The sequence below is a fragment of the Caloenas nicobarica genome, chromosome 17 (assembly GCF_036013445.1).
Source record: "Caloenas nicobarica isolate bCalNic1 chromosome 17, bCalNic1.hap1, whole genome shotgun sequence".
Classification (NCBI taxonomy): domain Eukaryota; kingdom Metazoa; phylum Chordata; class Aves; order Columbiformes; family Columbidae; genus Caloenas; species Caloenas nicobarica.
Genome location: NC_088261.1, coordinates 5679949 through 5703381, shown reverse-complemented (window position 1 = coordinate 5703381; position 23433 = coordinate 5679949). Strand labels below are relative to the sequence as shown.

Sequence of the window (23433 nt, the reverse complement as noted above, 5' to 3'; positions counted from 1 at the left end):
AAGCCCCACCTGCAGCTTCCATAGCAAGGCGAGATTTGATTAACCTCAACTCTGAATTTTTACCAGGAACCATTCTGATTATTAATCATGCCCTCTTAACTATTAATTCTACCGATCTAGTGATAAATCGCCGGGTTTAATTATTTATTCTCAGGGTCCTGCGAACGTGCCCGCGGGGGTGTCTGTCACATGAGTGGGTGGGATTAATGAGCGGGTGGGATTAATGAGCGGGCGACCCTGCCCGTCCAAAGGCCTCGTTCGGACACGCACGGCCCGACCGGCCCGGCCACCGCCGCGCAGGCCCGCGCTCCCCGCCACCCACCGCGCCCCAACGGCGCCTCCGCGGCGGGCGGGAGCGGGCCGGCGGAGCGACAGGCGTTGCAGCCAATAGGGACGCGGCAGAGGCGGCCGCGGACCAATGCGCCCGCGCGCACCTCGGAGTGTTCTAGAAAGGGGCGGGGCAGGGCGGGGCGGCCCGCGGTGGCCCCGCCCCTCGGCTCGGCCTGGCCCGGCGCGGAGCGGAGCGGAGCGGCGGCCATGGCGGTGAAGGCGCTCAACCCCAAGGCGGAGGTGGCCCGTGCCCAGGCCGCGCTGGCCGTGAACATCAGCGCGGCCCGCGGGCTCCAGGATGTGCTGCGGACCAACCTGGGCCCTAAGGGCACCATGAAGATGTGAGGGAACCCTCCCCGCACCTCCCGTGGGGGTTTGGGCCGGGGGGTGCGGGCGGCTCAGGGCGCGGGGCGGCCTGAGGGGGAAGCGTGAGGAGAAAGGCGGGGGGAGCCCCGGGGGAGGCCGTGCCCGCCGGTGCCGTGCGGCGGGGAACAAAGGCGGAGGCCGCCGGGCCGGGTGGGGCTGAATGAATGGAGAGGGAGCGCACGTGTTGGGGGGCCGCTCGCCCGCCCGGTGTTCCCCGCTCACTCACCCCCCTTGTGTCGGCCGCAGGCTGGTGTCGGGGGCCGGAGACATCAAGCTGACCAAAGATGGCAACGTGCTGCTGCAGGAAATGGTGAGCGGCTGCTGGCACCCGCCGCGGGGTGGGGAGGAACCGTGCGGGGAATCAGGGAGGCAGGAGCCTGTTCAGGGTGCCTTCGGGTGCCTTCGGGTGCCTTCGGGTGCCTTCGGGTGCCTTCGGGTGCCTTCGGGTGCCTTCGGGTGCCTTCGGGTGCCTGTGGCTCACGGGGCCTTGTCCCCCGCTGCCCCCCGCTGCATTTCAGTGGGATTTAACCCTGTGCCATGAGAGGCACATGCCCTTTGGGAGAAAGGTAAATAAGTGCAGCTTGATAGATGCTAAAATGTGAACTGTTGAAATAATGACATTGGCACTTTTGTTGCCTTCTGCTTTGCTTACGGAAAGCGCGCTTCTGCGGTGCTTGAGCAGGCGTAGGACAGCAGATTTTCGTGCGTGCATGGCTTGGGAAGTGTTTAAATCTGGGTGATGGATGCAGCTCATAATGCTTTTCCACCTGGGGATGTATCACAGTTTCGCCCCCATAGGGTGATGGTTCCGGGAGGGCTGGTGTTGCCCCCTGTTAGTGCGTGTGGAGTGTTACACTCTGCTAGCTGGCTGTCGTAATTCAGCATAAAGTATTTAAGTTAGTATCTGCAGTGATCTGGCAGACAGGAAAAAAAATAGTTACATCAGTTCTCTCACACTAGAGGTAGTGCTTTGAATAAAATAACAATAAAAAGCTCAACAACAGTAAAAATGGTCCCATTTGATTTTATCTCACTCTGGTTCAGTTACCAAGCACCAGTCTCTTCAAATGTAGATACTGTTCTGTAGGTTTATAGGCTTCAGCCTATGTTAAAATACTCCTCACGCAGCCATTAGAGATGCTACATGATGTGTGTGTTCCTTAATTAAAAACTGACTTCTGTAAGTAAAATAAAGTCATATGTGGTAGTTGTGATGTTTGACCAGACAGGCACGATGCTTGGGACTGGAATACCACATGTATAACTTAGCAGAGGAACTGGCAAGAAACTAAGTGAATGTTCTTTAGTTTCATAAGAATGAGTAAAATAAACTGCCAAAGGAGTAGCAAACAAGTTAGTGTTTGTATAGAACTGATCATGCAAAAGATTCCTAAATTAGCTCTGAACATGCTGGTTTTAGTGACAGCAACAGTCTGGTTGTGATGGTGCATCCTTTGCCTAAAGGAGAGCGGGCTCTGTCAAGCTCATGATGAGTTGAGGACTAGTTTGGCTCTTAGTACTCAACGTTTTTGTGTAGAGATGCATAATCTCAGGGGGGAGATAGTGTTACATGGATTGATTAATTCAATCAACTTATTGTCAAAGTGGTTATTGTTGTTAATTGGTGCTATTTTTTGAAACCTGATGAATTGATGTGAATCATAAAAACATCAACTAGACCTTAAATATTTTGTTTAGCTGATTTCAGATTGCTTGCTTCCTCTACCAGTGCAGTAAGACTTACTGCTCAGCTTCTTATTTTTGTGTAGCAAATACAACACCCCACAGCCTCCTTGATAGCAAAAGTAGCAACAGCGCAAGACGACATCACTGGAGATGGTACCACTTCAAATGTCTTGATTATTGGAGAACTCCTAAAGCAGGCGGATCTCTATATTTCTGAGGTATGTGTGCAGTATTTCTTTTGTAGGTAGACAAATAAAAAGTTTCATCTGAGACTATTCAACTTGTTTTGTGTTTAATGCTGAATACTCAAAAGTCAAACATGAAAACTAATATTTCTGCTTAAAATGAGAGCATTACAGAAATTGTAGCGTGGGGAAAAGCTGGAGAGGAGGACTTAAAATTGTTCAAAATCAAAACCACTTATTGCAGATATTCTAGCTTTTAATAAGGTTTTGGCTGAATATCTGCTTTAACTTTTGTGTGAGGAGTGAAAATGCTTCTTTTACTTGTATGTTAACAAGGAGATCCTGCCTGAAATTGGGTATTTGGATGGTATAAGTTAGAGAATAGGCATTTATATTGCACAGTGAACACCCAAGTGTGCTTTGTAGTTCCCTTGGTTTTAATTCTGTGCTAAAATAATCTGTGCTTTTCCTCTGCATTGGAAGGATTTGTATTCCTTTTACATGTATTCAGAAGGACAGTACATTTGTACATTTTCTTGTCTTTGTAGTCTGCATGTTCCCTATGTTTTCACAGGTTCCACTTGTGATGAAGTACCATCTTCTATTATTTAATGATTTCCCTTGTATTTTGGCATTAGGGTTTGCACCCTAGAATAGTAGCAGAAGGATTTGAGATTGCAAAGGAAAAAGCACTTGAAGTTTTGGAGCAGGTCAAAGTCACCAAGGAGATGGACCGGGAGACCCTTATAGATGTCGCCAGAACATCCCTCCGTACCAAAGTTCATTCTGAGCTCGCTGACATCCTGACTGAGGTAAGTGTATGTGGCTTTTCTGCCTCGTTTTGTGTGAAGAGGTCCAGGTTTTAAACTGCTGTGATTATGACTTGAGTGCAGGATGGAAGGACAGATGTGAACCTGCACTTTGGAAGACTGATGGCCCTTTGGGGGATTTTTATGTTTCTCTTCTCCTCTGTTTCAGGCTGTAGTAGATTCTGTTTTGACAGTCAGAAAACCAAATGAGCCTATTGACCTCCACATGGTAGAGATCATGGAGATGAAGCACAAATCAGAAACTGACACAACGTAAGTAATGAGTATCCTTGACCTTCACTTTACTGGTGTCCTGACATCTGAGTAGCATGGGGGTTTTTGTTTTCTTTTTAGAAGAACTTGAATATCTTAAAGCTGCCACTGGAAAAGTCATTGGGAAGGGCGCGAAAGAAAGGCGGAAATACACATTGCAGCTTATCTAGATAGCAGAAGTTCCCCAGACACTGAACTTGATTCTCTGAAAAGAGATTTTTTAAATAGCAAAATGTGACACTGGCTTAAACTGTCATGTAACAATGTTGAATATATAAGTTTTTTCTTAGTAATAATATCTGCCCAGTTATGCTTTAGGGTTGTATCTGTTCATTACAAGCACAAAATAGCACTTGATAAATGGAAACTGGATTGTAGTCATCTAGCTGGATATTTCATAGGCTCCTCAGTGGCATGGACGAATTCTGCACTAGCTTTCCTTGGTAGCTAATGCAGTCAGACACTATGCCAGAATAAATTCCTTTTTCACGCTGATTGGCACGCCTGTTGTATGAGAATGGGCATGCCCTTGGAAGTGGGATACATGATCGTTGTTGACTCCCAACACAAACACACAGGCACGTCGTGTTTGACCAGTTAAACTGTCAATTCTCTGAACAGTCTGCACTTCGATGAAGTCCGTGTCTTCTGTACGTGTATGTTGACGCACAAGCTGGTTTTTCATCTTTCAGGCTGATTAGGGGGCTGGTTTTGGATCACGGCGCTCGTCATCCTGACATGAAGAAAAGAGTGGAGGATGCTTATGTTCTTACTTGCAATGTATCTCTGGAATATGAGAAAACGTAAGTACACAGCTGGAAGGTGAGGAGCAGAAAACGCTCCTGTCTTAAAAGACTTTTATGTAAGTAAGGTGTGCTTAAATAAGAAGCAAAAGGACTGCACAGACTCTTCTGAGTGAGGTAGGTAGTGTAGAAGGAGGAATGGAAGAGGTGATGCTCCTTCTGCAGTCCTTTTTTGGAAGAGGGAAGCTGGTGGCTGAGAAAAGGTCTTTAAAAGGCAGAGCTTTGTAGTGGTTATTAAGCCCCTTTCTTGGGCATAATTTTGTATTCTAGAGTGATCATCTAAATATACTTCAGAGTTTGCTCAGCTTAAAATGGAAAAGCTCTGAACTAGAAACAGTTGTATGTCACATGCTGGTTTTGGAGGGAATTTCCTGTTTGGTTTTGTTTGTTTGGGTTTTTTAAATGTAGCTGATAGGATTGCTTCATTATGCTTAAGTTTATTTCTACAGCACAGAGGGTAGTTGTTTTACCGCTTTTTTGTTCTGTTTTTATTTTTCTCTTTCAGAGAGGTGAGCTCTGGATTCTTCTACAAAAGTGCTGAAGAGAGAGAGAAACTAGTGAAAGCAGAAAGAAAGTTCATTGAAGACAGAGTGAAGAAAATCATAGAATTGAAAAGAAAAGTCTGTGGCGATTCAGATAAAGGATTTGTTGTGATCAACCAGAAGGTGAGATGAAGGGTAAAACCATCCAGAAAAATTAATTGGAAATGCTGGCTTCCTTGGCAAGCCCTGTGCTGTGTGATTCATTTTGTACAGTTCTTCGAACAGAAATAGCTAAACCTAGTCAGATGTACTTTGGAATATAGGCAAACAGTTCCTACTTGAGACCTTGTTTGACTCCTGAGGAAGCACTTAATAGTGTCAAACTGAGAGAGAGTGTGTTTAGCTTTTTCTTTATCCTGATGGTCACTTTCTTTGTTTCTAGGGAATTGACCCATTTTCCTTGGATGCACTTGCGAAAGAAGGAATAGTTGCTTTGCGGAGAGCTAAAAGGAGGAACATGGAAAGGTCAGTTCTTGGAGAGAGGAGGGGGTAGAAGAATTTGCTCTTCCAAACTTGAACAGTGAGTCAAGTCTGGCTTGAATCCGCCTTCAGGGACTTGCACTAAAAAGTCCACTTCAATCTGTCCAGCTCTTAATGGGTGTAAGTCGGGGTAGTTTGTACAAACTGTAGAAATGTCAGCTCAGCACGTGGTGTGATGTAGGAATTTGAGCTCTCAATATTCTTCAAATGTAGACACCCATGCAGGAGTCTTAATTCTACAAACTTACTTTTGTGAAGAGCTCATTCACGAACAGAAGCAAACTGTTCCAGGCTGAGGTGTTCTGCGCGCTGAAATACTGCTGTTAGGTTAGGGACTTCAGATTTTATTTCATACAAGGCAAGCGCTAAGCTGTCCATGTTCTCTCTCAGACTGACCCTTGCATGTGGCGGTACTGCCATGAACTCTGTGGAGGATCTCACTCCCGACTGTCTGGGACATGCGGGGCTTGTCTACGAGTATACGTTGGTATGTATGTTAAATACGTAGGTTAAATACGCCTCTGCGATCTCACATGCTGCCAGCTTTGCTTTTGTCTTGCTATGTCTGCGCAGTGATTTTTCTGAAGTGCTTCTTAAGAGCTATACTGAAGCATGAATAAAGGCTGGTGGTGTTTCACATTCAAGTGTCTGCTTGTATGTGAACCTTACCTGGATATTTGCTCTTGTGATAGTGTTTTCCTGTTGTTATTTCCATTTTAATATATGGAAAATTGAGAAAACTGAAATAAGGTGGTTCTGCTTCTCAGTGCTTCTTGAAGTGCTGTTAGTGCAGAACTGAATCTGGAAGCATCTGTTCAGGTTTTTTTAGTATGTGTATACATTAATTAAGCAAATGTATGACATGAATAAGTGTCCTTGTTTTACAGGGTGAAGAGAAATACACTTTTATTGAGAAATGCGACAACCCCCGCTCGGTTACCCTGTTGATCAGGGGACCAAACAAGCATACGCTCACACAGATCAAGGATGCAGTAAGAGATGGTCTGCGTGCCGTTAAAAACGCTATTGAGGATGGTAAGTCTCTGCTCTGTTGAGCAATGTTAATGATCTTTTGTTGAAATTCACCTCAAATTTAGTGACTTCTGTATCGACTTGCTTCGTATCCGATGCAGTCAGACACCAAGCTGAGTGTATTTGAATGAGAAGTGCTTTTAGTTACTGTCCTTATACCTTGTATTTTACAAGTAGTTAATAATTGTGTAAGTACTTACATGATGATGCAAGCTGTCTTTTTAAGGATGAGGGAAGAGATCAAACTACACTAAAAATATCTGTTTAAATGGGGATAGATGCTTATTGTGAAGTCTGAATATTGCATTTTCCCTTGCAGGGTGTGTGGTCCCAGGAGCAGGTGCACTAGAAGTGGCAGTAGCCAATGCTCTTGTGAAGCATAAACCAAATGTAAAAGGAAGAGCCCAGCTTGGAGTTCAAGCTTTTGCTGATGCTCTGCTAATCATTCCTAAGGTACAAGGAACTCCTGAATAAACTGGCTTTAAAACATGTAAAGATCCATCGTTTTTTCTGCTGGAGGTCTCTTAATTAACAACACAAAATAATGTCTGTTCTGTCAAAGGTTCTTGCTCAGAACTCTGGTTACGATCCCCAGGAGACACTAGTGAAGGTTCAGACAGAGCACGCAGAATCAGGACAACTCACTGGGGTCGATTTGAACACTGGTAAGAACTTTCTAAAATAATGGGGTGATGCTCTAGTAAAAAACCTGTCCCGACTCAACTCCATTAAGAATAAAATTGCTCTGAATGCAGAAAGCTGTACTTCATTTCATTAAAGCTGTGCAGAACGCAGTGGCAGGCGCGCTGCTGCAGTCGGTGTTCACGTGCCTTAAGATTTCAGTGCGTTCTCTTGAGGTTCTCTGTGAAATGAAGCACATGGGAACACTTTTGTACATAGCAAGTAATAGCAGATGTTAGGCAGTGGAAAGTCTCGCTTGGAGTTATATGTACTGGTGATTTAAGCTGTTTTGCCTCTTTTGTAGGTGAGCCAATGGTAGCTGCAGCAGCTGGGATCTGGGATAATTATAATGTCAAAAAGCAACTGCTTCATTCATGGTAAATGTTCCGGTATTTTCACTTTAAATAGCAGTGGGCGTTTGATGGTTCAAATTGAGAAATACAGAATTGAGGGATCGCATGTAGGGGAAACTGTCTTGAAAAGCAGGAATGAAGCTGGGTTGTCTTTGAACGATGTCAAAATGGATATTCTAACAATATTTATTGAATATTTCTAGCACGGTGATCGCTAGCAACATTCTCTTAGTGGATGAAATTATGCGAGCTGGAATGTCCTCCCTTAAGGGCTGAGTTGGATCTGCTGTTGTCGACGGTGGTCAGCGCGGGTAGCGCCCCATGGAATGTCCAAGAAATCCACCCCCAGGTGCACTTTTCTCAGCCGTGGTGGATTTTCCCAGCAAGGGAAGTTACTCTGCTGTGACAAGCAGCCCTTCTTTGGTAAACGTGGCCACTCAAAATTTTCGCAACTATTCAAATATTTGGCTCTAAAATTCAGTTATTTATTTTTTGTTTCACTGAAGCGTACCACTGGAGTTGCTTTCCTTTTTACCCAATAAACTGTTATGTTCTGTGCTTTACGTGTGTCAGTTATTTAAAAGTTTATCTTCCTTGTGCCAAGCTCTTGAACGTTCTGCTCACGGTCTCTGTGAGCTGTGCAGGGCAACATATCTGAATTTGCGGTTTCTGGCTCCCAGCTCTGTGGGCTGGACTTCATTATCCATTTGGATACTTGCTGTGGCTCTCACTTGCCGTAACCCACTGGTAGATTTTTAAGTGTTTCTGCTGCTTTGAGGTATTTATGAACAACTAGGGATAAACCCCTTTTGCTGTGAAATTTTGCATGCTTCAAGGGGGGTGGTGGTGGTTTTGGTGGCCTCAGTAGCAGGAGCCTTTTTATAGAATCATTTTGGTTCTAAAAGACCTTTGAGATCATTGAGTCCAAGTGTTAACCCAACTGTGGCGCTACCCCGTGTCCCGGAGAACCTCATCTCTGCATCTTTCAAACCCCTCCAGGGATGGTGACTCCAGCACTGCCCTGGGCAGCCTGTTCCAATGCCCGACAGCCCTTTGGGGAAGAAATTGTTCCCAAGATCCAACCTCAACCTCCCTGGTGTAACTTGAGGCTCCCATTCCTTGGGAGCAGAGCCCAACACCCTCCGTGCTCCAATCTCCTTTCAGGGAGTCGCAGAGAGCGACAAGGTCTCCCCTCAGCTCCTGTTCTCCAGGGCGAACCGGAGGCAAAACGCTTTTCAACCTTTACGTGCAGTTCCCGTGTTACAGAATTATCCCTTTTCTTAAAAAAAAAAAAATAATAAAAAAATAATCTCCTCCTTTCCCCAGTGCCCCGGAGGAGGCGGGTCTGGGTGGGGAAGAGCCCGGAACCACTTCCCGGAGCCCCGCAGCGCTGCTGGGTCAGAGCCCGGCGGTTCCGCCGCTCCCTGCCCGCTCCTTGCCCGCTCCTTGCCCGCTCCTTGCCCGCTCCCTGCCCCGTCCCTCCGCCGCCGCCGGGGCCATGGGGCTGGGGCTGGTTCTCCTGGCCTGGTGCTGGGCGCTGGGTGAGGGTCAGAGCCGCCTTTGCCGCTCTCGTATCTCCCGGCAGGGAAGCTGGAAAAATGGCTTTCGTTTCTCCCTGCATCGGTTCCCTTTCTTCTAATCGCAGCAAACCTGTAACGTACAGGAGCTGCCTCAGCCCAGTGGAGCCGTTCCTTTCCCAAGAGAGACACCGAAAATGTGGCTTTTAAATAGCTTCAGCTTGTAATCAAAAAAATAGAGACCTATACAAATGCTAATCATAGGCACTTACTATATTGCATCCTACCTCTAGCATATAAAAGTGACTCTCTGACAAATACCGCATGCTCTCCTGTGCGGCTGTGTTTAAAAATGAAATTTCTCATGCTGAATTTCTTCCCTTTTAGCGCTGGGGGTGCAGGACAGCATGGTGCAGCTGCCCGGCGGCAGGTTTTGGATGGGATCCGGTTCCCTGGAGAAGAGGGATGAAGAGGGGCCCGTCCGGGAGGTGACGGTGAAGCCGTTCGCCATCGACAAATACCCCGTCACCAACCGGGATTTCAGGTGGGAGCGGGTTCGGCTCCACTTGGCTCTCGGGGGGACGTGGGGGCTGGTGCTGGGGCCTGGGGGCTGCTTGGGTCCGAAAGCCGACGCCTGGGCGCTCCCAGCAGTTCCTCAGAGCCAAAAATTGTGTCTGTCAGTAATAAATCCCCTCTCCAGCTGCAAGCTGAAGCATCTTGCCAGTGCAGCTTGCAAACATGCTTCTTTTTTATCTTTTTTTTATTTTTTTCTCCCTTTTTCACTTTTATCCTTTTTTCCCACTTTTTTCTTTTCTCCTTTCTCTTGATTTTGTTTTCTTTTTTCTTTTTCCTTTTTCCCTTTTTCTTTTTTCTTTTTCATTTTCCCTTTTTCTTTTTTCATTTTCCCCTTTTTTCCCTTTTTCTATTTTCTTTTTTCCTTTTTCTTCTTTCATTTTTTCCTTTTTTCTTTTTTCTTTTTTTCCGTTTTTTCTTTTTTTAATTTCATTAGTCCTTTTTCCTCCTCCCTATTTTTCCTTTTCCCTTCTCCTTTTTTCCTTGCAAACCTGTTTTCGTGTGTGTGTCTTTTTCTTACTAATATGGCTGTACTGTACTGTTTCAGATTTTAGGTTCCTATAGGTTCCATTTCCATTTTTAAATACGGGACCACTCCTCCACGTATTTCATGGAAGCCCCTGTACAGAGCACTAGTAAATGCACTGGGCAAAATGCATTTATTTGCCCGGCTGAGCTCTTGTTGGTTAAAAACATTTCCACACCCCAGTAACTGCCCAGCACCACACAGCAATGGCACCTACTGCAATTTAGGCAATGGGGAAACAAATGGGACAGGAGCAGGGTGAGATTATTCACAGTATGTGACATTTATTTGCATTTTTGGGGACATTTAACTAACAGCAGCCGCAGGTTTTAATGGCTTTTAAGGGATTTTGTTGCGTGTGCAGATCGCTGTATTTGGTGGTACAACTCTTGAAGAACTCTTACCCAGACACCTGAGCGTGTTGTATTTATGCCAGGGAGTTTGTTAGAGAAAAGAAATACAAAACAGAAGCAGAAGCGTTTGGCTGGAGCTTTGTCTTTGAGGATTTCGTATCTGAAGAGCTGAAAAAAAAAGTCACCCAAAAGCTGGAGGTAAATCTAAACCCCGTGGGGATGTTTCGGTGCTGGTATTTCTGATCACATCCCTCACTGACCTCTCTGGTTTAACTAAAAAAACCCCAAAGGGGAGACCCTTGCCAGTGTTGCTTTTCTGCTGAGGAGCAGCTCCCTCTCTGTGCAGAGTTTGGCCATTCTCAGTGGTTTTTAATTTAGTCTTGGGTTGTTTTGCTTTTGGAACTAACAGCTGGGTTGAGCCGGGGTTGATTTATGGCCCTTCCCTGTTTACATCCTCTCCAAACAGTGTCGGACAGGACTCCCGAGATGCTCTGGTGAGCTGGGAGAGAGCAAAGCACATTTCAAAGTACTTTATTAATCAAACCTTGAAATAGAAAAACTAGATAGCATGAGCTTCTTGATATTTTTTTCATTTTTACAAGCAAATACCTCTCCTCTGTTGGAAAGCACTATTAAAATGCCTGTGACAACCCAGCTCAAACTGTAGCATTTAACCATTTCCAGACTAACAGATGCTCTTATTTACACACGCTGCTGTTGGATGGCGTCGGGGTGGGGGGTGTTGCCATTCAGCTTGAATCTGCTGTCATTTCTTTTCCCAGTCTGCCCCGTGGTGGTTGCCCATCGAGAAGGCTTTTTGGCGACAAGTGAGTACAAACCCGGTGTGGTGAGTCCCCTCTGTGCTGGCAGCGTGCACGTGTTGGTGTGTGCTGAACCTTACCCACTGAAAATGGGGAGAAAAAATTGCATCTCTGGTTGCTGCACGTTCCCTGCCTTGCTCTGCTCTGTCCTGTATTCCCTTTTGAATTGAAAACTTTATAAAAAAATCTGTTCGATGCGATTCCTCCTCCCAGCCCTCGGGTCCTGGCTCCAGCATAAAGGACAGGCTGGATTACCCGGTGCTGCACGTGAGCTGGAACGATGCGCAGACGTTCTGTGCCTGGAAGGGGAAAAGGCTCCCGGCGGAGGAGGAGTGGGAATTCGCTGCCAGGGGAGGGCTGGAACGTACGTACCGCAGGCTCTGACTTTCTTCCAAATAGGCATCGAGTAATGTTAGTTCTACCAGATCCAAACCTCTATCCAGGGATGTTTTCAGAGGTTAATCTGCGGGGCTGAACTGCCGCTTTTGGCCTGGAAGTCAAATTTGTAGTTTTAATAGTAATAATAATAATAATAATATAGGAAGAAGAAGGGGCTTATCTAAGATCTTAATGCATCTTCTTAAATCATTTCTGCTAGCTAAAAATATTGGGGTTTTGGGTGCGGAGTGACCCCCAACACGCACACATTGGCGCGGGGGTCACTGTGGGGACCGCGGGACTCCCTGGCAGGAGCGATGGTTTGCGAACAGGAGCTGACACTGATTCCCATCTCTCCTCGCCTCCTTGGCAGCATCTGTAGGGATTAGACTGACAAGCCCTGTTCATAGAAACCCCTCTCAGTGTCCCAAGCTGAGCAGAGAAGGATGGTCATAAAAACCTGGTTAAAAATAGGCAAACGCAGAGACCGGAGGGACAGGGGTGACGGTGTCTCTTCCTCCTTGGCAGGAAGGGTCTATCCCTGGGGAAACAAGTTTCAGCCGAACCGTACAAATCTGTGGCAGGTAAGATCCTAAAAATCATCCCATCTATGCTGAGCTCTTCCGAGGGTGGAGTTTAACTGGCGGCGTGGTCCTGGCAAGCAACGTGGGGTCCGAAATTCAGCTCCTGCTGGGTTATCCGAAATAGCCACAGAGGGAGCTGACTCAGCCCAGCTTCCCTGGGAAACTGGGATTTCTGTGCTTCCAAAAATTCATTCATAACCTGAAGTTCATACATAACTTTGTTTGCAAGGGAGGTTGTCTTGGGAGAACTTTAGGTGATCTCCTCTCCCAGCCAGAAATGCTGCATGGAGTTTATTTGCAACAGAGTTATTTCCATTATTTAAGTGTAACACGGTCCTGTGAAGAGCAGGACTTTGTGTTGTCTCCGTGATGGGTCTTTGCTCGGAGCGATCTTTCTTCCCGCAGGGTGAGTTCCCGAGGGTGGACACGGCTGAAGACGGTTATCACGGCGTCTCGCCGGTGGCAGCGTTCCCTCCTCAGAACAGCTACGGTACGGAGCAGACACCCCCGCCCTGGTTTTGGGGATGGCATCTGCTTCCTAATGCCCATTCAATGCTAATTATGAAATCCCATAATTGTAGCAAGGTTTCTAATATGACGTGGGATTATGTCAGCATCTTGATAGAACAACCGAGCCCAGCAAAAGCACTGGTGGTTGTTACTGGAGTTGGCTGACATGCACCTGGTGCACTTCAATGCACCAAACCATCCCCTGCTCTTAATTACAAGTCAGTTATTTTGCACTTTGGTGTGATTTACCTGGAAGTCCCAAGCGCGTTGTTTGGAGGGCAGCGGATGCCGTGGCCTCACACAGGTGGGAAACGACCAGACACATTTAAATGTGAAATTTGTGAGCCGGGGCTAGTTTGCAACACAAAAAATAGCTTCCAATTCCCAATCTCGCCATTAAACCACGCTCTTGGAGCGATGCTTTGAATGTCGTGCCCCGTCCCATACACCAAAGTGCTTTTGCAGCCCTTGCAAATGTGCTCTGGCGATCCTGGTGCAAACCCCTCTGTGTCTCAGGGCTCTACGACCTGCTGGGGAACACGTGGGAGTGGACGGCGTCTGAGTACACGACTCCGGGGCTGTCGTCGAGGCAGCGTGCTCAGAAAATGCAGGTCCTGAGAGGCGCCTCGTGGATTGACACCGCGGATGGGTCTGCAAATCATAAAGCTCGCGTTACTACCAGGTAGGTCCGGGCGATGTCCAGGCACTGATTTGCAGTGATTTCTTCTGGCTTGGTTTTATTTGCAAGAGGGTTTTAAGACTTTTGTCAGTTCCTACTCATTTTTTTCTGAGAAGCAGTTAGGAAAACAGACTACAAATAGTGCTAAAAATTTTGCTGCTATAAATAACTGCTTCCCAAATCATGTGTATTTTCCATCAAGTATTTGGTATTCAATGCTTTTCTTGAAGCTATTCAAGGGAAGTGGAGTATGTTTCTAGTCTAGGTCACATTAAATGATGTAAGCATTGACTAGGAAGGATCCCTGACTTTGTGTCTCTTCTTTTCCCTGTGAGAATGGGGAACACGCCGGACTCGGCCTCCGACAACCTCAGTTTCCGCTGTGCTGCCGACGTCCCCCCCAGCACAGCGGAGAAACGCCGGACCAGACCCGAGCTCTGAGGAGGTCGCTCGGGAAGACCCAAAGGCATTTTCTCCTGTGGAGATGAACAGTATCCCCCGGCAGCCACATCCATTAAACCCAGACAGTTTTAAAAGCGAAAAATAAATACTTTCAGCTAAAACTCCTCTCCTCACTGGGGCATCTGGGCACGAGCAGTGATTTGGAACGGCAGGCAGGGTGGTTTGGCTTTAATGTCCTTTTAGTGCGGTGGATATTACAGCTCCCCTTTAGGTGTCTGTTTTAAATAAGCAGAAGGGGGTATGTGGGGCGGGGGGGACCAGGACAGAGCTGCTCTGACCTCCAGCTGGAGAACAGGAGCTGAGGGGAGACCTTGTCACTCTCTGCAGCTGCCTGAAAGGAGCTCGGAGCATGGAGGGTGTTGGGCTCTCCCAAGGAACAAGTGACAGGATGAGAGGGAACGGCCTCAAGTTGCACCAGGGGAGGTTGAGGTTGGATCTTGGGAACAATTTCTTCCCAAAAAGGGTTGTCAAGCATTGGAACGGGCTGCCCAGGGCAGTGCTGGAGTCACCATCCCTGGAGGGGTTGGACAGACGCAGACATGAGGTTGTCAGGGACAGGGGGTAGTGCCACGGCTGGGTTAACAGCTGGACTCAATCTTAAGGGTCTTTTCCAACCTAAAGGGGAAAATCGCAGCCATCCTCTGGGTTTGCATTTGCAGCTGCCCTGAGGCTGGCGAAAGAAGAGGCGAAAGAAATCACCGGTTGTTTTTTTTTCAAAGATTTTACTCGCCTTAACTCTAAGCAAACTCATCGGTTTTACGTGGCGGCAATCAAAACAGCTCTTCCTCGGCCGCCAGGGTCAGCAAAATGGCCTTGCAGGTGTTCTCGAAGAGAGCGGCTCTGTTCTGCGCCTCCCCCTTCTTCACCCAGTGCCGGTAGGTGCGGAAGGCGCAGGCGTCGATCAGCTTGCGGACGGGCTTCAGGGCGTACGGGTCCCGCACCACCAGCTCCCTGGTGACCGACTTCACCAGCCGGTACTGGTAGTAAATACGGACGGACGCCAGGACGGTGAGACAGATCACCTGCAGCACGGGGGGAACACGTTGGAATTCGTGGCCAAGCTCTCAACAGGACCGGATCGGCCCCAGCGCATCCCACGTGGATGTGGAGGAGTCGGGAGGGAGCCCAGCTCCTGGCACGGCTATTTAGTCCCGTGTGAGCAGTACGGGCTTTCTTCAAGTGTGCCCTTAAGTTAAAACTGTGAGTCAGGCCTAAATGTGTCACCTAATGCCACTTCGGGTACCTTTGCGCTGCCTTCATGTCCAGGTATAGGGAAAGGATTTCTCTGTTTTATCAACTTTTGCATCATTTGATGCACCCATGTGATGTCAAGCTCATTCATTTCCCCCTTCAAGTAATTTTTTTTAATGAATTGGGGAAGAGACAGGCTTTCCCCTTTTCTTATTTAATTCCCTTCTGTGAAAAAGCCCTCAGGAAATACCAGAAAGTAAATGAAACAGCGCTCGGAGAAGGGTCTCTACCCAGACTGCTGCACCCAGCCAAAGCCCAGGTCCACCAGCCTGGGTGGTTTGAACTCCCAGTTTCTCCCAGTTCAGCTGGGAAACCCATCCCACCAGCCAGCTCCTGCAGCTCCCGGGCTGAGGGTCGGGGTGCGGAGACACCCCCCATCCCCAACCTCACCTTGAATTTGCGGAAGGGGCTGAAGTGCCGGACCTCCTCCACGTCGTACTGCTGGAAGAAGGGGTGGGCCAGCGCCTCGTCGGCTGTGTACCGCTGCTGCGGGTCCACCACCAGGAACCGGGAGATCTGCACCAGGGCACCAAATTAACCAGGGCTGTCTCAGGTGTCTGCAACCCCCCTGCCCCAAAAAAAAAAGGTTTTCCCATCCCCAAGCACCTACCAGATCCTTGACGGTGTCTGAGCGGTCGTCCCACTCCGGGGAGCCGAACTGGTAGTCCCCGTTCATGATCATCCGCAGCATCAGCATCTGCTTGCGGTGCCAGAAGGGCGGCGAGCCGGCCAGCAAGGTGTACATGATCACCCCGGTGCTCCACCTGCGGGCAGCCAGCGGGACCCTCCAGCCCCAGCAGCACCACAGGGACACCCACACAGACCCGTGTCCCAAGGATGGCTCCGTGTCCCCCCTCAGCTGGGACACGCTGGGCTTTGCCACCCTAGAAACCAGGGTGCTGCCCTGGGCTGTGTCTGAATTCACACGGTGTGATTTTTGGGGCTGTCCTATGCAAGGGCAGGAGTTGGACTCGATGATCTTTGTGGGTCCCTTCCAACTCAGGGCATTCAATGATGAGGGAGGCTGAGCTCACTGCTGGAGCTCGTTAGCCCTGATGGTTAATAAGCAGCAGAAGCGGCTTTGCTGTTGGGTTGATGTGGAGCTGCACTTGTGGATGCTGTAACTTGGTGGCATTTGCCTTTCTTGGGGATTTTAGGGGAATGGGAGGGTGGGATGGGGCAGTGCCAGCAAAGCTGGATGCTCTGGGGCTGTCTCAGTTCAGATTTGCAAAGCATCCTGGTGCTGGGCTTAATGGGGGTATTTAAACTGAAAAGAGGCTGAAATGCCCTGATGTGTCTCAAGTGGTTCGTTACAGCTCTGAGCGCTGTAGACCTGAGCCTAAAGCCACCAGAAATGGTGGCAAAGTCCCCGCAGGGCTCAGACTGGGCTCTGAGGGGCGTTCCTGAGCCGGGTGCTCTCTCAGGGGCTGCCTTGGGCTTGTGTCTTGCTATGGGGTGTGTTTAAAAAGTGTTGGACCTTGGACCCCAGCCCCGAGGTGATTTTTCTGAGCAGAAAGTTTTGTATTCCCTCCTCCCTGACAGCGCGAAGCGAGGACACGGGCTTGTCCCCAGGCTGCTTCTCCCCCAGCTCTGTGCCAGAGCCCCCTGCTCACCAGGGCAGCCCCTCACAGCCCCCAAAGGGTGGTTTTTGGTGCATCGTTTAATTTCTTCCAAACGCTCAAGTTGGTCCCCATCTGCACAACTCTTGCTGTGCCTCAAACCACGTGTGTTTCAGGAGCAAGGTGAGGCGGGAAGGAAAGCATCTCACTCACATATCAACCTCCTTCCCGTAGCCTTGGTGCTCGTCGTCCATGGAGCACTGCAGGATCTCGGGGGCCAGGTAGCCAGGGGTGCCGCAGATCTCTGCAAAGACAGGGCAGAGCATCCCCCTGAGCCGCTCGGGAGGGGTGTTGTCATCCCCCGAGCAGTCGGTGAGGGGATCTGGATCCCAGCTGGGATCTTTGCAGCGGTGGCGCTCGCAGGGAGTAACTGCAGCCTGCATGCATCTCGCTGGTGACTTCTCTTGGTGGGTTATAATGGCTAAAATGGGAGTGAGGAGAGCGACGGGGGCGATGCTTGTTGTTGGATATGTGGCTCTTTGCAGGGTAGGAGTTGGGGAAAAAACTTCAGTGTCGGGCAGTAAATGGATGGGGTGATGAGGGTCAGCGGGGGGAGAAAGGCAGTGGAAGAACAGGATGGTTTTCCTAATGGGCAGCAACGTGTTCATGGTAAGGAGCGCGGTGTGGAGGCCGTGCCGCGGGCAGAGCCGGGCTCGTGCGCCAGCAGGAGGGCACCCCGAGCCAAGAGGCACCAATGCGCACCCATGGCAGCGAGACCGGCCCCAGGGAGACACCAGGGATGGAGAGACTCCGCCGACTGGCCGTGGGCATCGTGGCAACGGGCTGGCTCTACTGGCCCCGGGCCAGCCTGGCATCGCGCCCGCCTCGCCATCTTCCCACCTTTGAGCTTCTCGTTCTCGCGCAGCTGGCAGGAGAAGCCGAAGTCCGTCAGCTTGATGTTCATGTCGTCATCCAGGAGGATGTTCTCCGGCTTCAGGTCCCGGTGGACGATGTTGATGGAGTGGAGGTACTGGATCACTTCCAGCAGCGCGCGCATGATTTTCCTGGGGGCGGGTGACAGCAGCTCTCCTGAGCCGAACGCGCACCGGCACCGTGCCCCCCGGGGATGGGGACAATGACAGGGACCGTGCAGCTCGGCCCCCATCTCTGGGCACAGCCCGGGGTGCAGTTTTGCCCGTGGTTGCTGTGCTGGCTGCCAGGTCGGCCTTTGAACCTGCGCTCAGCTGCTGCAGCGTGACTTTCAGCCATCTGCATCTGGCCTTACCTGGTTTCCTTCTCGCTCAAGGTGACTTTCTCGGTGAGGTAGTCAAAGAGCTCCCCTCTCTTCATCCTGCACGTGGGAGGGAAAACAGAGGCAGCAGCTGAGCTGCAATGGCAAACCAGCCCCGAACCCATGGGGAGGATCAATGCGGGGGTCACTGAGTCCTGACAGCTCTAGGGCACCCATTGCACGAAGTGACAAGCCAACTTGTGGGTGAAAATGCCTACATGTTGCTGCAGAAACATCAGGTGGGAGGAGGAAAGGCTGTTCCCGCAGAGGGCAGGTTTTTGGATGGGACAGGGACGGGGCTCTCCCGGCGCCACCCCGCTCCGCTGCCACCCATCGCGCTGCCCCGGTGTCAGAAGTCACAGTGTCACATGCACCCCGGTCCCGCCGAGCATATAAATAACCCGCAAGGACGCACAACAGCTCCTGCCAAAGGTTACGGGGAAACCTGAGCAGCGCTGAGCCGCTGACGGAGGGGAAACGCTGCCGGCCAGGCTGCAGTGGGCCAGCTCACAGCAATCCAGGCTCATTTCTGCCTCAGGCAAGAGCTGTTTGTCCCCATTTTGGGCCATAAAAAGTTGGGGTGAGCGTTGGTGGCTGCCTGCAGAATGGGAATTGGCCTGGGGAGACGGGCAGCTGGTACTTACAGGTCAAACACCAAGAAGAAGAAGGTGCTGGATTCATAGCTGTCCTTCAGCTGGACTGCAACAAAGCACAGCGGCTGTGAGCACAGTGCATAGCGTGTTCCTGTTCATTAATGGACTAAAAAGTGCTGATCTAATTGTTAATTGAATTAACGAGGAGTTGATCTTCACTAGTATTTTGGTTGGGAGATGACCTGGGCACTGGTGGCAGATGTGTGGAGGTAAAGCAAACGACGCTTTGATTACATGTCCTGCATCACGTTAGGACCATCAGGGGTCTGACCCTCCAGTGATTTCACCCCAAAACCCCTTCCTGGGGACACCCTGAAGAAGAAATGGGGCAGAAACCCCTCCTGCTCCGATGCCCAGAGCCTGACTTACTGACGTTGGGGTGGCCTGAGACTTTCCGGAGAATATCGATCTCTTTGGCGGTGGCTTCTCGCAGCTCCTGCACCTCCTTGGGCGATATGTTCCCCGCCGTGATGTCGATGATCTTCACGGCATATTCCTGCCGGGTGGTTTTGTGAATGCACCGACGGACAACGCTGCTCACGCCCCTGCCAGGGACAACACAGACAAGATGGGGGTTTCCATTCCTCCCCGTCCAGCCTGACTTCACCAGCCATCGGCGCTGGGCTGGTTGGTGTTTTCATGTGTGAGTGGGGTTTGCTCTCCCTTGGTGGGACAGAAGTTTCTGAGCTGATGGAAAATGGTTTTTCATGCTATTTTTAACCCCACACTGCCATGGGCCTTGTTCATATCAGGTTCCTGGGGGGTGCTGTTCCTGTCAGGTACAGGAGTAGGTGAAACCGCAGTTTGCCAAAAACAAGCTTTACCTGCCCAAAACCTCCTTCGGCTCATATTTTTCGTAAAACTCCTTGGATGAGTTCCAGTCCGGTAAGTCTTCCTCCTTGGTCATCTCTGGCTCCTGTCTGGCAACACTCCGGGCTTGTCTGCCAGCAGAAAGGGGCTGCGAGGAGAAAAGAGCGAAGATGGGCACTCACTGCACCGGGGCACGGACCTCGATCCCTTCCAGAGGAGAAAACATCCAGGAAGGAGGAGGAGGAGGAGGATGATATTGAACCGCAGACCAAACGGGACATTTTGCTGGTTGGAAAAGCAAAGCTTTGCCTTCAGGACCCTCTGGAGATCCCACTGAGAAAAGGAGAAATCCCACCGGCTCACTGTAGCCCGGCTGGGGCTGAGGTTTTGGGAGAGCTCCAGCACCTCAAAACCATCGTCCTCCAGCTCCTACCACATGCTAAGGGCTACACCACACTCCTCCTGGTTCCTCCCACCTGGGAAAGCAACTGGACCAATTCTTTTTTGAGTCTCCTGCCGAAGTGGTGCAGGGAGAGCATGGGGAGCGCTGGCGGGGGCAGCGGTGGAGCTGCACCTCAAGCTCACAAAGGCGAGCGGTATCCGAGGCAGGTCGGGAGGTCCCCAGAAGCAGCCGCCTCTGGAAACGTCACCCCACACCAGCACCACCCAAACACCCCTGAGAAGCCCTAAAATCTCCCTTGCCTTTTTTTCTTTTTTTTTTTTTTTTTTTTTTTTTTTTTTCCCCCTGATTATTTTTAAGACTGCTAAGTTGTCTGGAACAGTTTGGCTGAGAACAAAGAGGAAAAAACAGTGTTTAAAGTTGAAGGGAAAAGGACGAAGGACGGAAAATGGGTTGCAAGGGAGGCTTGGTGGGTCAGGGCATAGGCAGGGGACTGAGTGTCTGGGGACAGCCAGCGTCGTGTGGGGTCAGCCGGGGCCGAGCCAGCCTGAGGACAGCAGCCGAGTGAGATTCCTTGGCCACACACGTACTCGCAGGCCCCAAAACTCCTGAAAGGCTTTTGTTGTGCTTATTTTATTTTTTTCTCTCTCTCTTTTTTTTTTTTTTTTTTTTTTTAAAGTATAACAAGGAGGAACAGTATGACAATATCATGAGCTCTGTGATAGAGGGTGGAAAAATAAAATAACCAGTAGTCCCGATCCTTAATTTTCACGGGCGTTTTTTCCCTTCATGCTCAGAGAACTGGACACCCTGAGCGTGTCCCTGCCCCCGGCACTGCTGAAATCTCAGTTGTCCAGATCCAGCTGTTCCACAAACGTACCCGGAGACCAAGCAGCTGGTGTGGAAAGCAGCTCTTATAAGCTCGGGCAGCAAAATTGTCACTTTGGGCTGAGAGTTTGCTGCTGGGGGAGGGACAGTAGGTGGGCAGGAGAGCCCAGATGTTGTGAGTTTTCCTTTGCCCTACTCTCCGAGGTGGCAACAGCTCTGCCAGGACACTCCCAGGTAGGTTTGCGTCTGTAAGTCCATTTAAATCTTACTATCAATGCGTCTCTGTCCTGACCTGGTTATAAGGATTGATGCTGTGGTTTAGGTCTCTGCTGCTGTGTCTAACAAGGGCTGGAGCATTTCTAAACAGCCATGAGTTTGATTTGTAAAATTTTAGCTTTTGGAAATACTGTGAGCAACGTTGAGGGGAAAAAAAAATCTCCACGGTGGGGGGGGAAACAAAGAGTTTTGAGTTTTGGTTTTTTTTTTTTGGAAGCTGAAAATCAAAGTCCTGGGGGTTGGTGTTGAACGGCTGGAGGCAGGGGAGCAACTATGGAGTGATGCTGGGGGTCTGTGCAAATTCTGGGAGGAAAGAGCCCAGGAGTTTGTTTAAAACATCCTGATGTTATATAAACAGTTGGCAGAGAGCACCAACAGGAGAAGCTGGTTTTATTATCAGGGCTGTATGAGCTCCATGGGAAAGCAAGGGGGGGGATAAAGGGGATCAGGGGACACTGTTGGTCTTGGGGCAGATGGAGGAATAAATGCTAACGGAGCCGGTGCTGGACGTTGTCACCTCGCTGCTGTACAACAGGGGTTTAAATGTTTGCCTTGGTAAATATCCAATAACATGCAAATATTGATTGAGATGGCTCTGCAAAGCTCAAGCCAAAGTCAGCTTTTAGGCCAGTTATGGCACTGCACCCCCCAAATCCCCGTCCTGGCGCCCGCGATCCCCCCACCCCGGGCGGGGGTTTCTGCACCGACCCCTCCCGCTTTGGCGGCCGCAAGGAGCCCCTACAGCCCCCGGGGAAATAATAATGCTTAAAATAATGCTGAAATCAACCTTCCTGGGGTAGCCAACCCCCCTCTCGGCTCCCAAATCCCTCCCCCCCGCACCGTCTCCTGAAGCCGCTTTCTTCCAAAACCCGGGTTCCCCGCAGGGCGCCCCCCCGCCGGCCTCACCTCGCCGCGGGCAGCCGGGATCCGCCAGCGCCGCTTCCCCGGGACGGGCGAAGGGCAGCGGCTGGCCGGGCTTAGGGCCTGGGCACCGGGGAGCTGCCGCTGGGGGGTCCGGGAGCTGCCGCTGGGGGGTCCGGGAGGTGCCGCCGGGTGTCCGGGAGGTGCCGCCGGGGGTCCGGGAGGTGCCGCCGGGGGCCCGGGGAGCCGCCGCTCAGCGCTGGCCGCCGCCGCCGCGGAGCCAAAAATAAAGCGCAAGGCGACTTGGCAGCCGCGGCGGGCGGGGGGGCATGTTGGGCCACGGCTGGAAGGGAGGTGATGGGGGAGCGCGGACCCCCCCTGCCCCGGGGGAAGGAGCTGCTGGCGGCCGCCGCGGGGAGCGGAAGAGCCGCGGAGCAGCGCGGAGGTTCGGGGACTTCCCCCGGCGCTGCGGAGCTTTAACCCTTCCCTGCGCGGGGAGGAATCGCCGGACTGATTCGTGGCTGAGCCGCTTCCAGCCGGTGATGCTACGGGGGGGACTTGGCCGGGTCCCCCCTCTTGGCTTTCCTGCGTGGGCTGTTGGCTTTCCAACCATTGCGAGTTGTAAACTGTTTTACTGGCCGCACTGTGCTTTTCCCAAAGTCTAAAAGTCTTTTCTCCCAAGTAACAAGTGATAGGGCAAGAGGAAATGGCCTCAAGGTGCACCAGGGGAGGTTTAGATTGGAAATTGGGAACAATTTCTTCCCAAAAAGGGTTGTTGGGCATTGGAACAGGCTGCCCAGGGCAGTGGTGGAGTCACCATCCCTGGAGGGGTTTAAAAGATGCAGAGGTGAGGTTCTTGGGGACATGGGGTAGTGCCAGATTTAGGTTTTGATTGGACTCAATGATCTTAAGCGTCTCTTCCAACCCAAATGATTCTATGACTCTATAAACGCATCTCCCTGTCTGCTCAGGAAGAGTATTTTAGGGCTGTCTGCTGCACCAACCCAGTGCAGGCTTTTCTGGCCCAAACTGGGTTTTTTTCTTCTTTTCGCCAGGACGGTGAAGCACCTGGCAACTGGGACATCAGCTTGATCAGCAGAAGCAAAGCTGCTGGTGGCACCGGCAAAGGTAGTTGTGTCCTTGTCCCCCATTTTGAATACTGATTTTAGCTTTTCCTTTCTAGGAACTGCAGGTCAGAGATGGGGGCTCTTGGGAACAAGCAGAATACCCAACAGCACAAAAGCAGTTCAGGAAAAACAGGTCATGTTATGAAAGTATTTTTAACAGGAATTGCACTTTTCAGTACAAGGTTATTCCCTTCCGCACTTCCCCTGTGAGAACACACCTTCCCGGTACTCACAAGCCTCCCTTCGCAGCACAGGGTTTATGACACCGCTGCAGAGCAGGAGGGTGTTCGCTCTGCAGGCTCTGGGGATTTTAGCAGGGCAGGATCTGGCTGCTCACGCCAACAGAAAAAGGAAGATTTGCACTTTGCATCACTAAATACTTTTAAAATGGAGGTTATATTTATTTTTTCTTCATGTGGCAGCAGTGACTTTGT

The 23433-nt window shown here is 50.3% G+C and overlaps 3 protein-coding genes and 2 non-coding genes across 5 annotated transcripts; 4 read left to right on the top strand and 1 right to left on the bottom strand.

The window, feature by feature from the left end:
• The first annotated feature begins 489 nt into the window (after window positions 1-489).
• On the top strand, window positions 490-8103 carry CCT6A (chaperonin containing TCP1 subunit 6A). The gene is made up of 14 exons (XM_065647016.1): window positions 490-671; window positions 943-1006; window positions 2466-2600; window positions 3206-3379; window positions 3546-3649; window positions 4342-4452; window positions 4958-5117; window positions 5377-5459; window positions 5865-5961; window positions 6362-6509; window positions 6826-6959; window positions 7069-7171; window positions 7492-7564; window positions 7744-8103. The coding sequence occupies exons 1-14, from the start codon at window positions 538-540 to the stop codon at window positions 7814-7816; spliced, it is 1593 nt and encodes a 530-aa protein (XP_065503088.1). The 5' UTR covers window positions 490-537; the 3' UTR covers window positions 7817-8103.
• Window positions 2962-3093, top strand: LOC135995891 (small nucleolar RNA SNORA22). The gene has a single exon (XR_010607201.1). It is a non-coding gene; the product is annotated as a small nucleolar RNA SNORA22 (small nucleolar RNA).
• Window positions 4062-4195, top strand: LOC135995890 (small nucleolar RNA SNORA15). Its single transcript, XR_010607200.1, has one exon. It is a non-coding gene; the product is annotated as a small nucleolar RNA SNORA15 (small nucleolar RNA).
• Window positions 8104-8963: 860 nt separating the features above from the next.
• On the top strand, window positions 8964-14001 carry SUMF2 (sulfatase modifying factor 2). The gene is made up of 9 exons (XM_065646983.1): window positions 8964-9081; window positions 9445-9601; window positions 10593-10707; window positions 11292-11336; window positions 11544-11694; window positions 12237-12292; window positions 12698-12782; window positions 13319-13484; window positions 13817-14001. Exons 1-9 carry the CDS (start codon window positions 9039-9041, stop codon window positions 13920-13922), a joined length of 924 nt encoding a protein of 307 aa, XP_065503055.1. The 5' UTR covers window positions 8964-9038; the 3' UTR covers window positions 13923-14001.
• A 653-nt stretch (window positions 14002-14654) lies between these two features.
• PHKG1 (phosphorylase kinase catalytic subunit gamma 1) lies at window positions 14655-22300 on the bottom strand. The gene is made up of 10 exons (XM_065647003.1): window positions 21918-22300; window positions 19522-19655; window positions 19067-19242; window positions 18689-18743; window positions 18039-18104; window positions 17654-17817; window positions 16967-17057; window positions 15805-15958; window positions 15585-15710; window positions 14655-14965 (listed from the first exon to the last, which is right to left on the bottom strand). The coding sequence occupies exons 2-10, from the start codon at window positions 19602-19604 to the stop codon at window positions 14714-14716; spliced, it is 1167 nt and encodes a 388-aa protein (XP_065503075.1). The 5' UTR covers window positions 19605-19655; window positions 21918-22300; the 3' UTR covers window positions 14655-14713.
• Between the last annotated feature and the right edge of the window lie 1133 nt (window positions 22301-23433).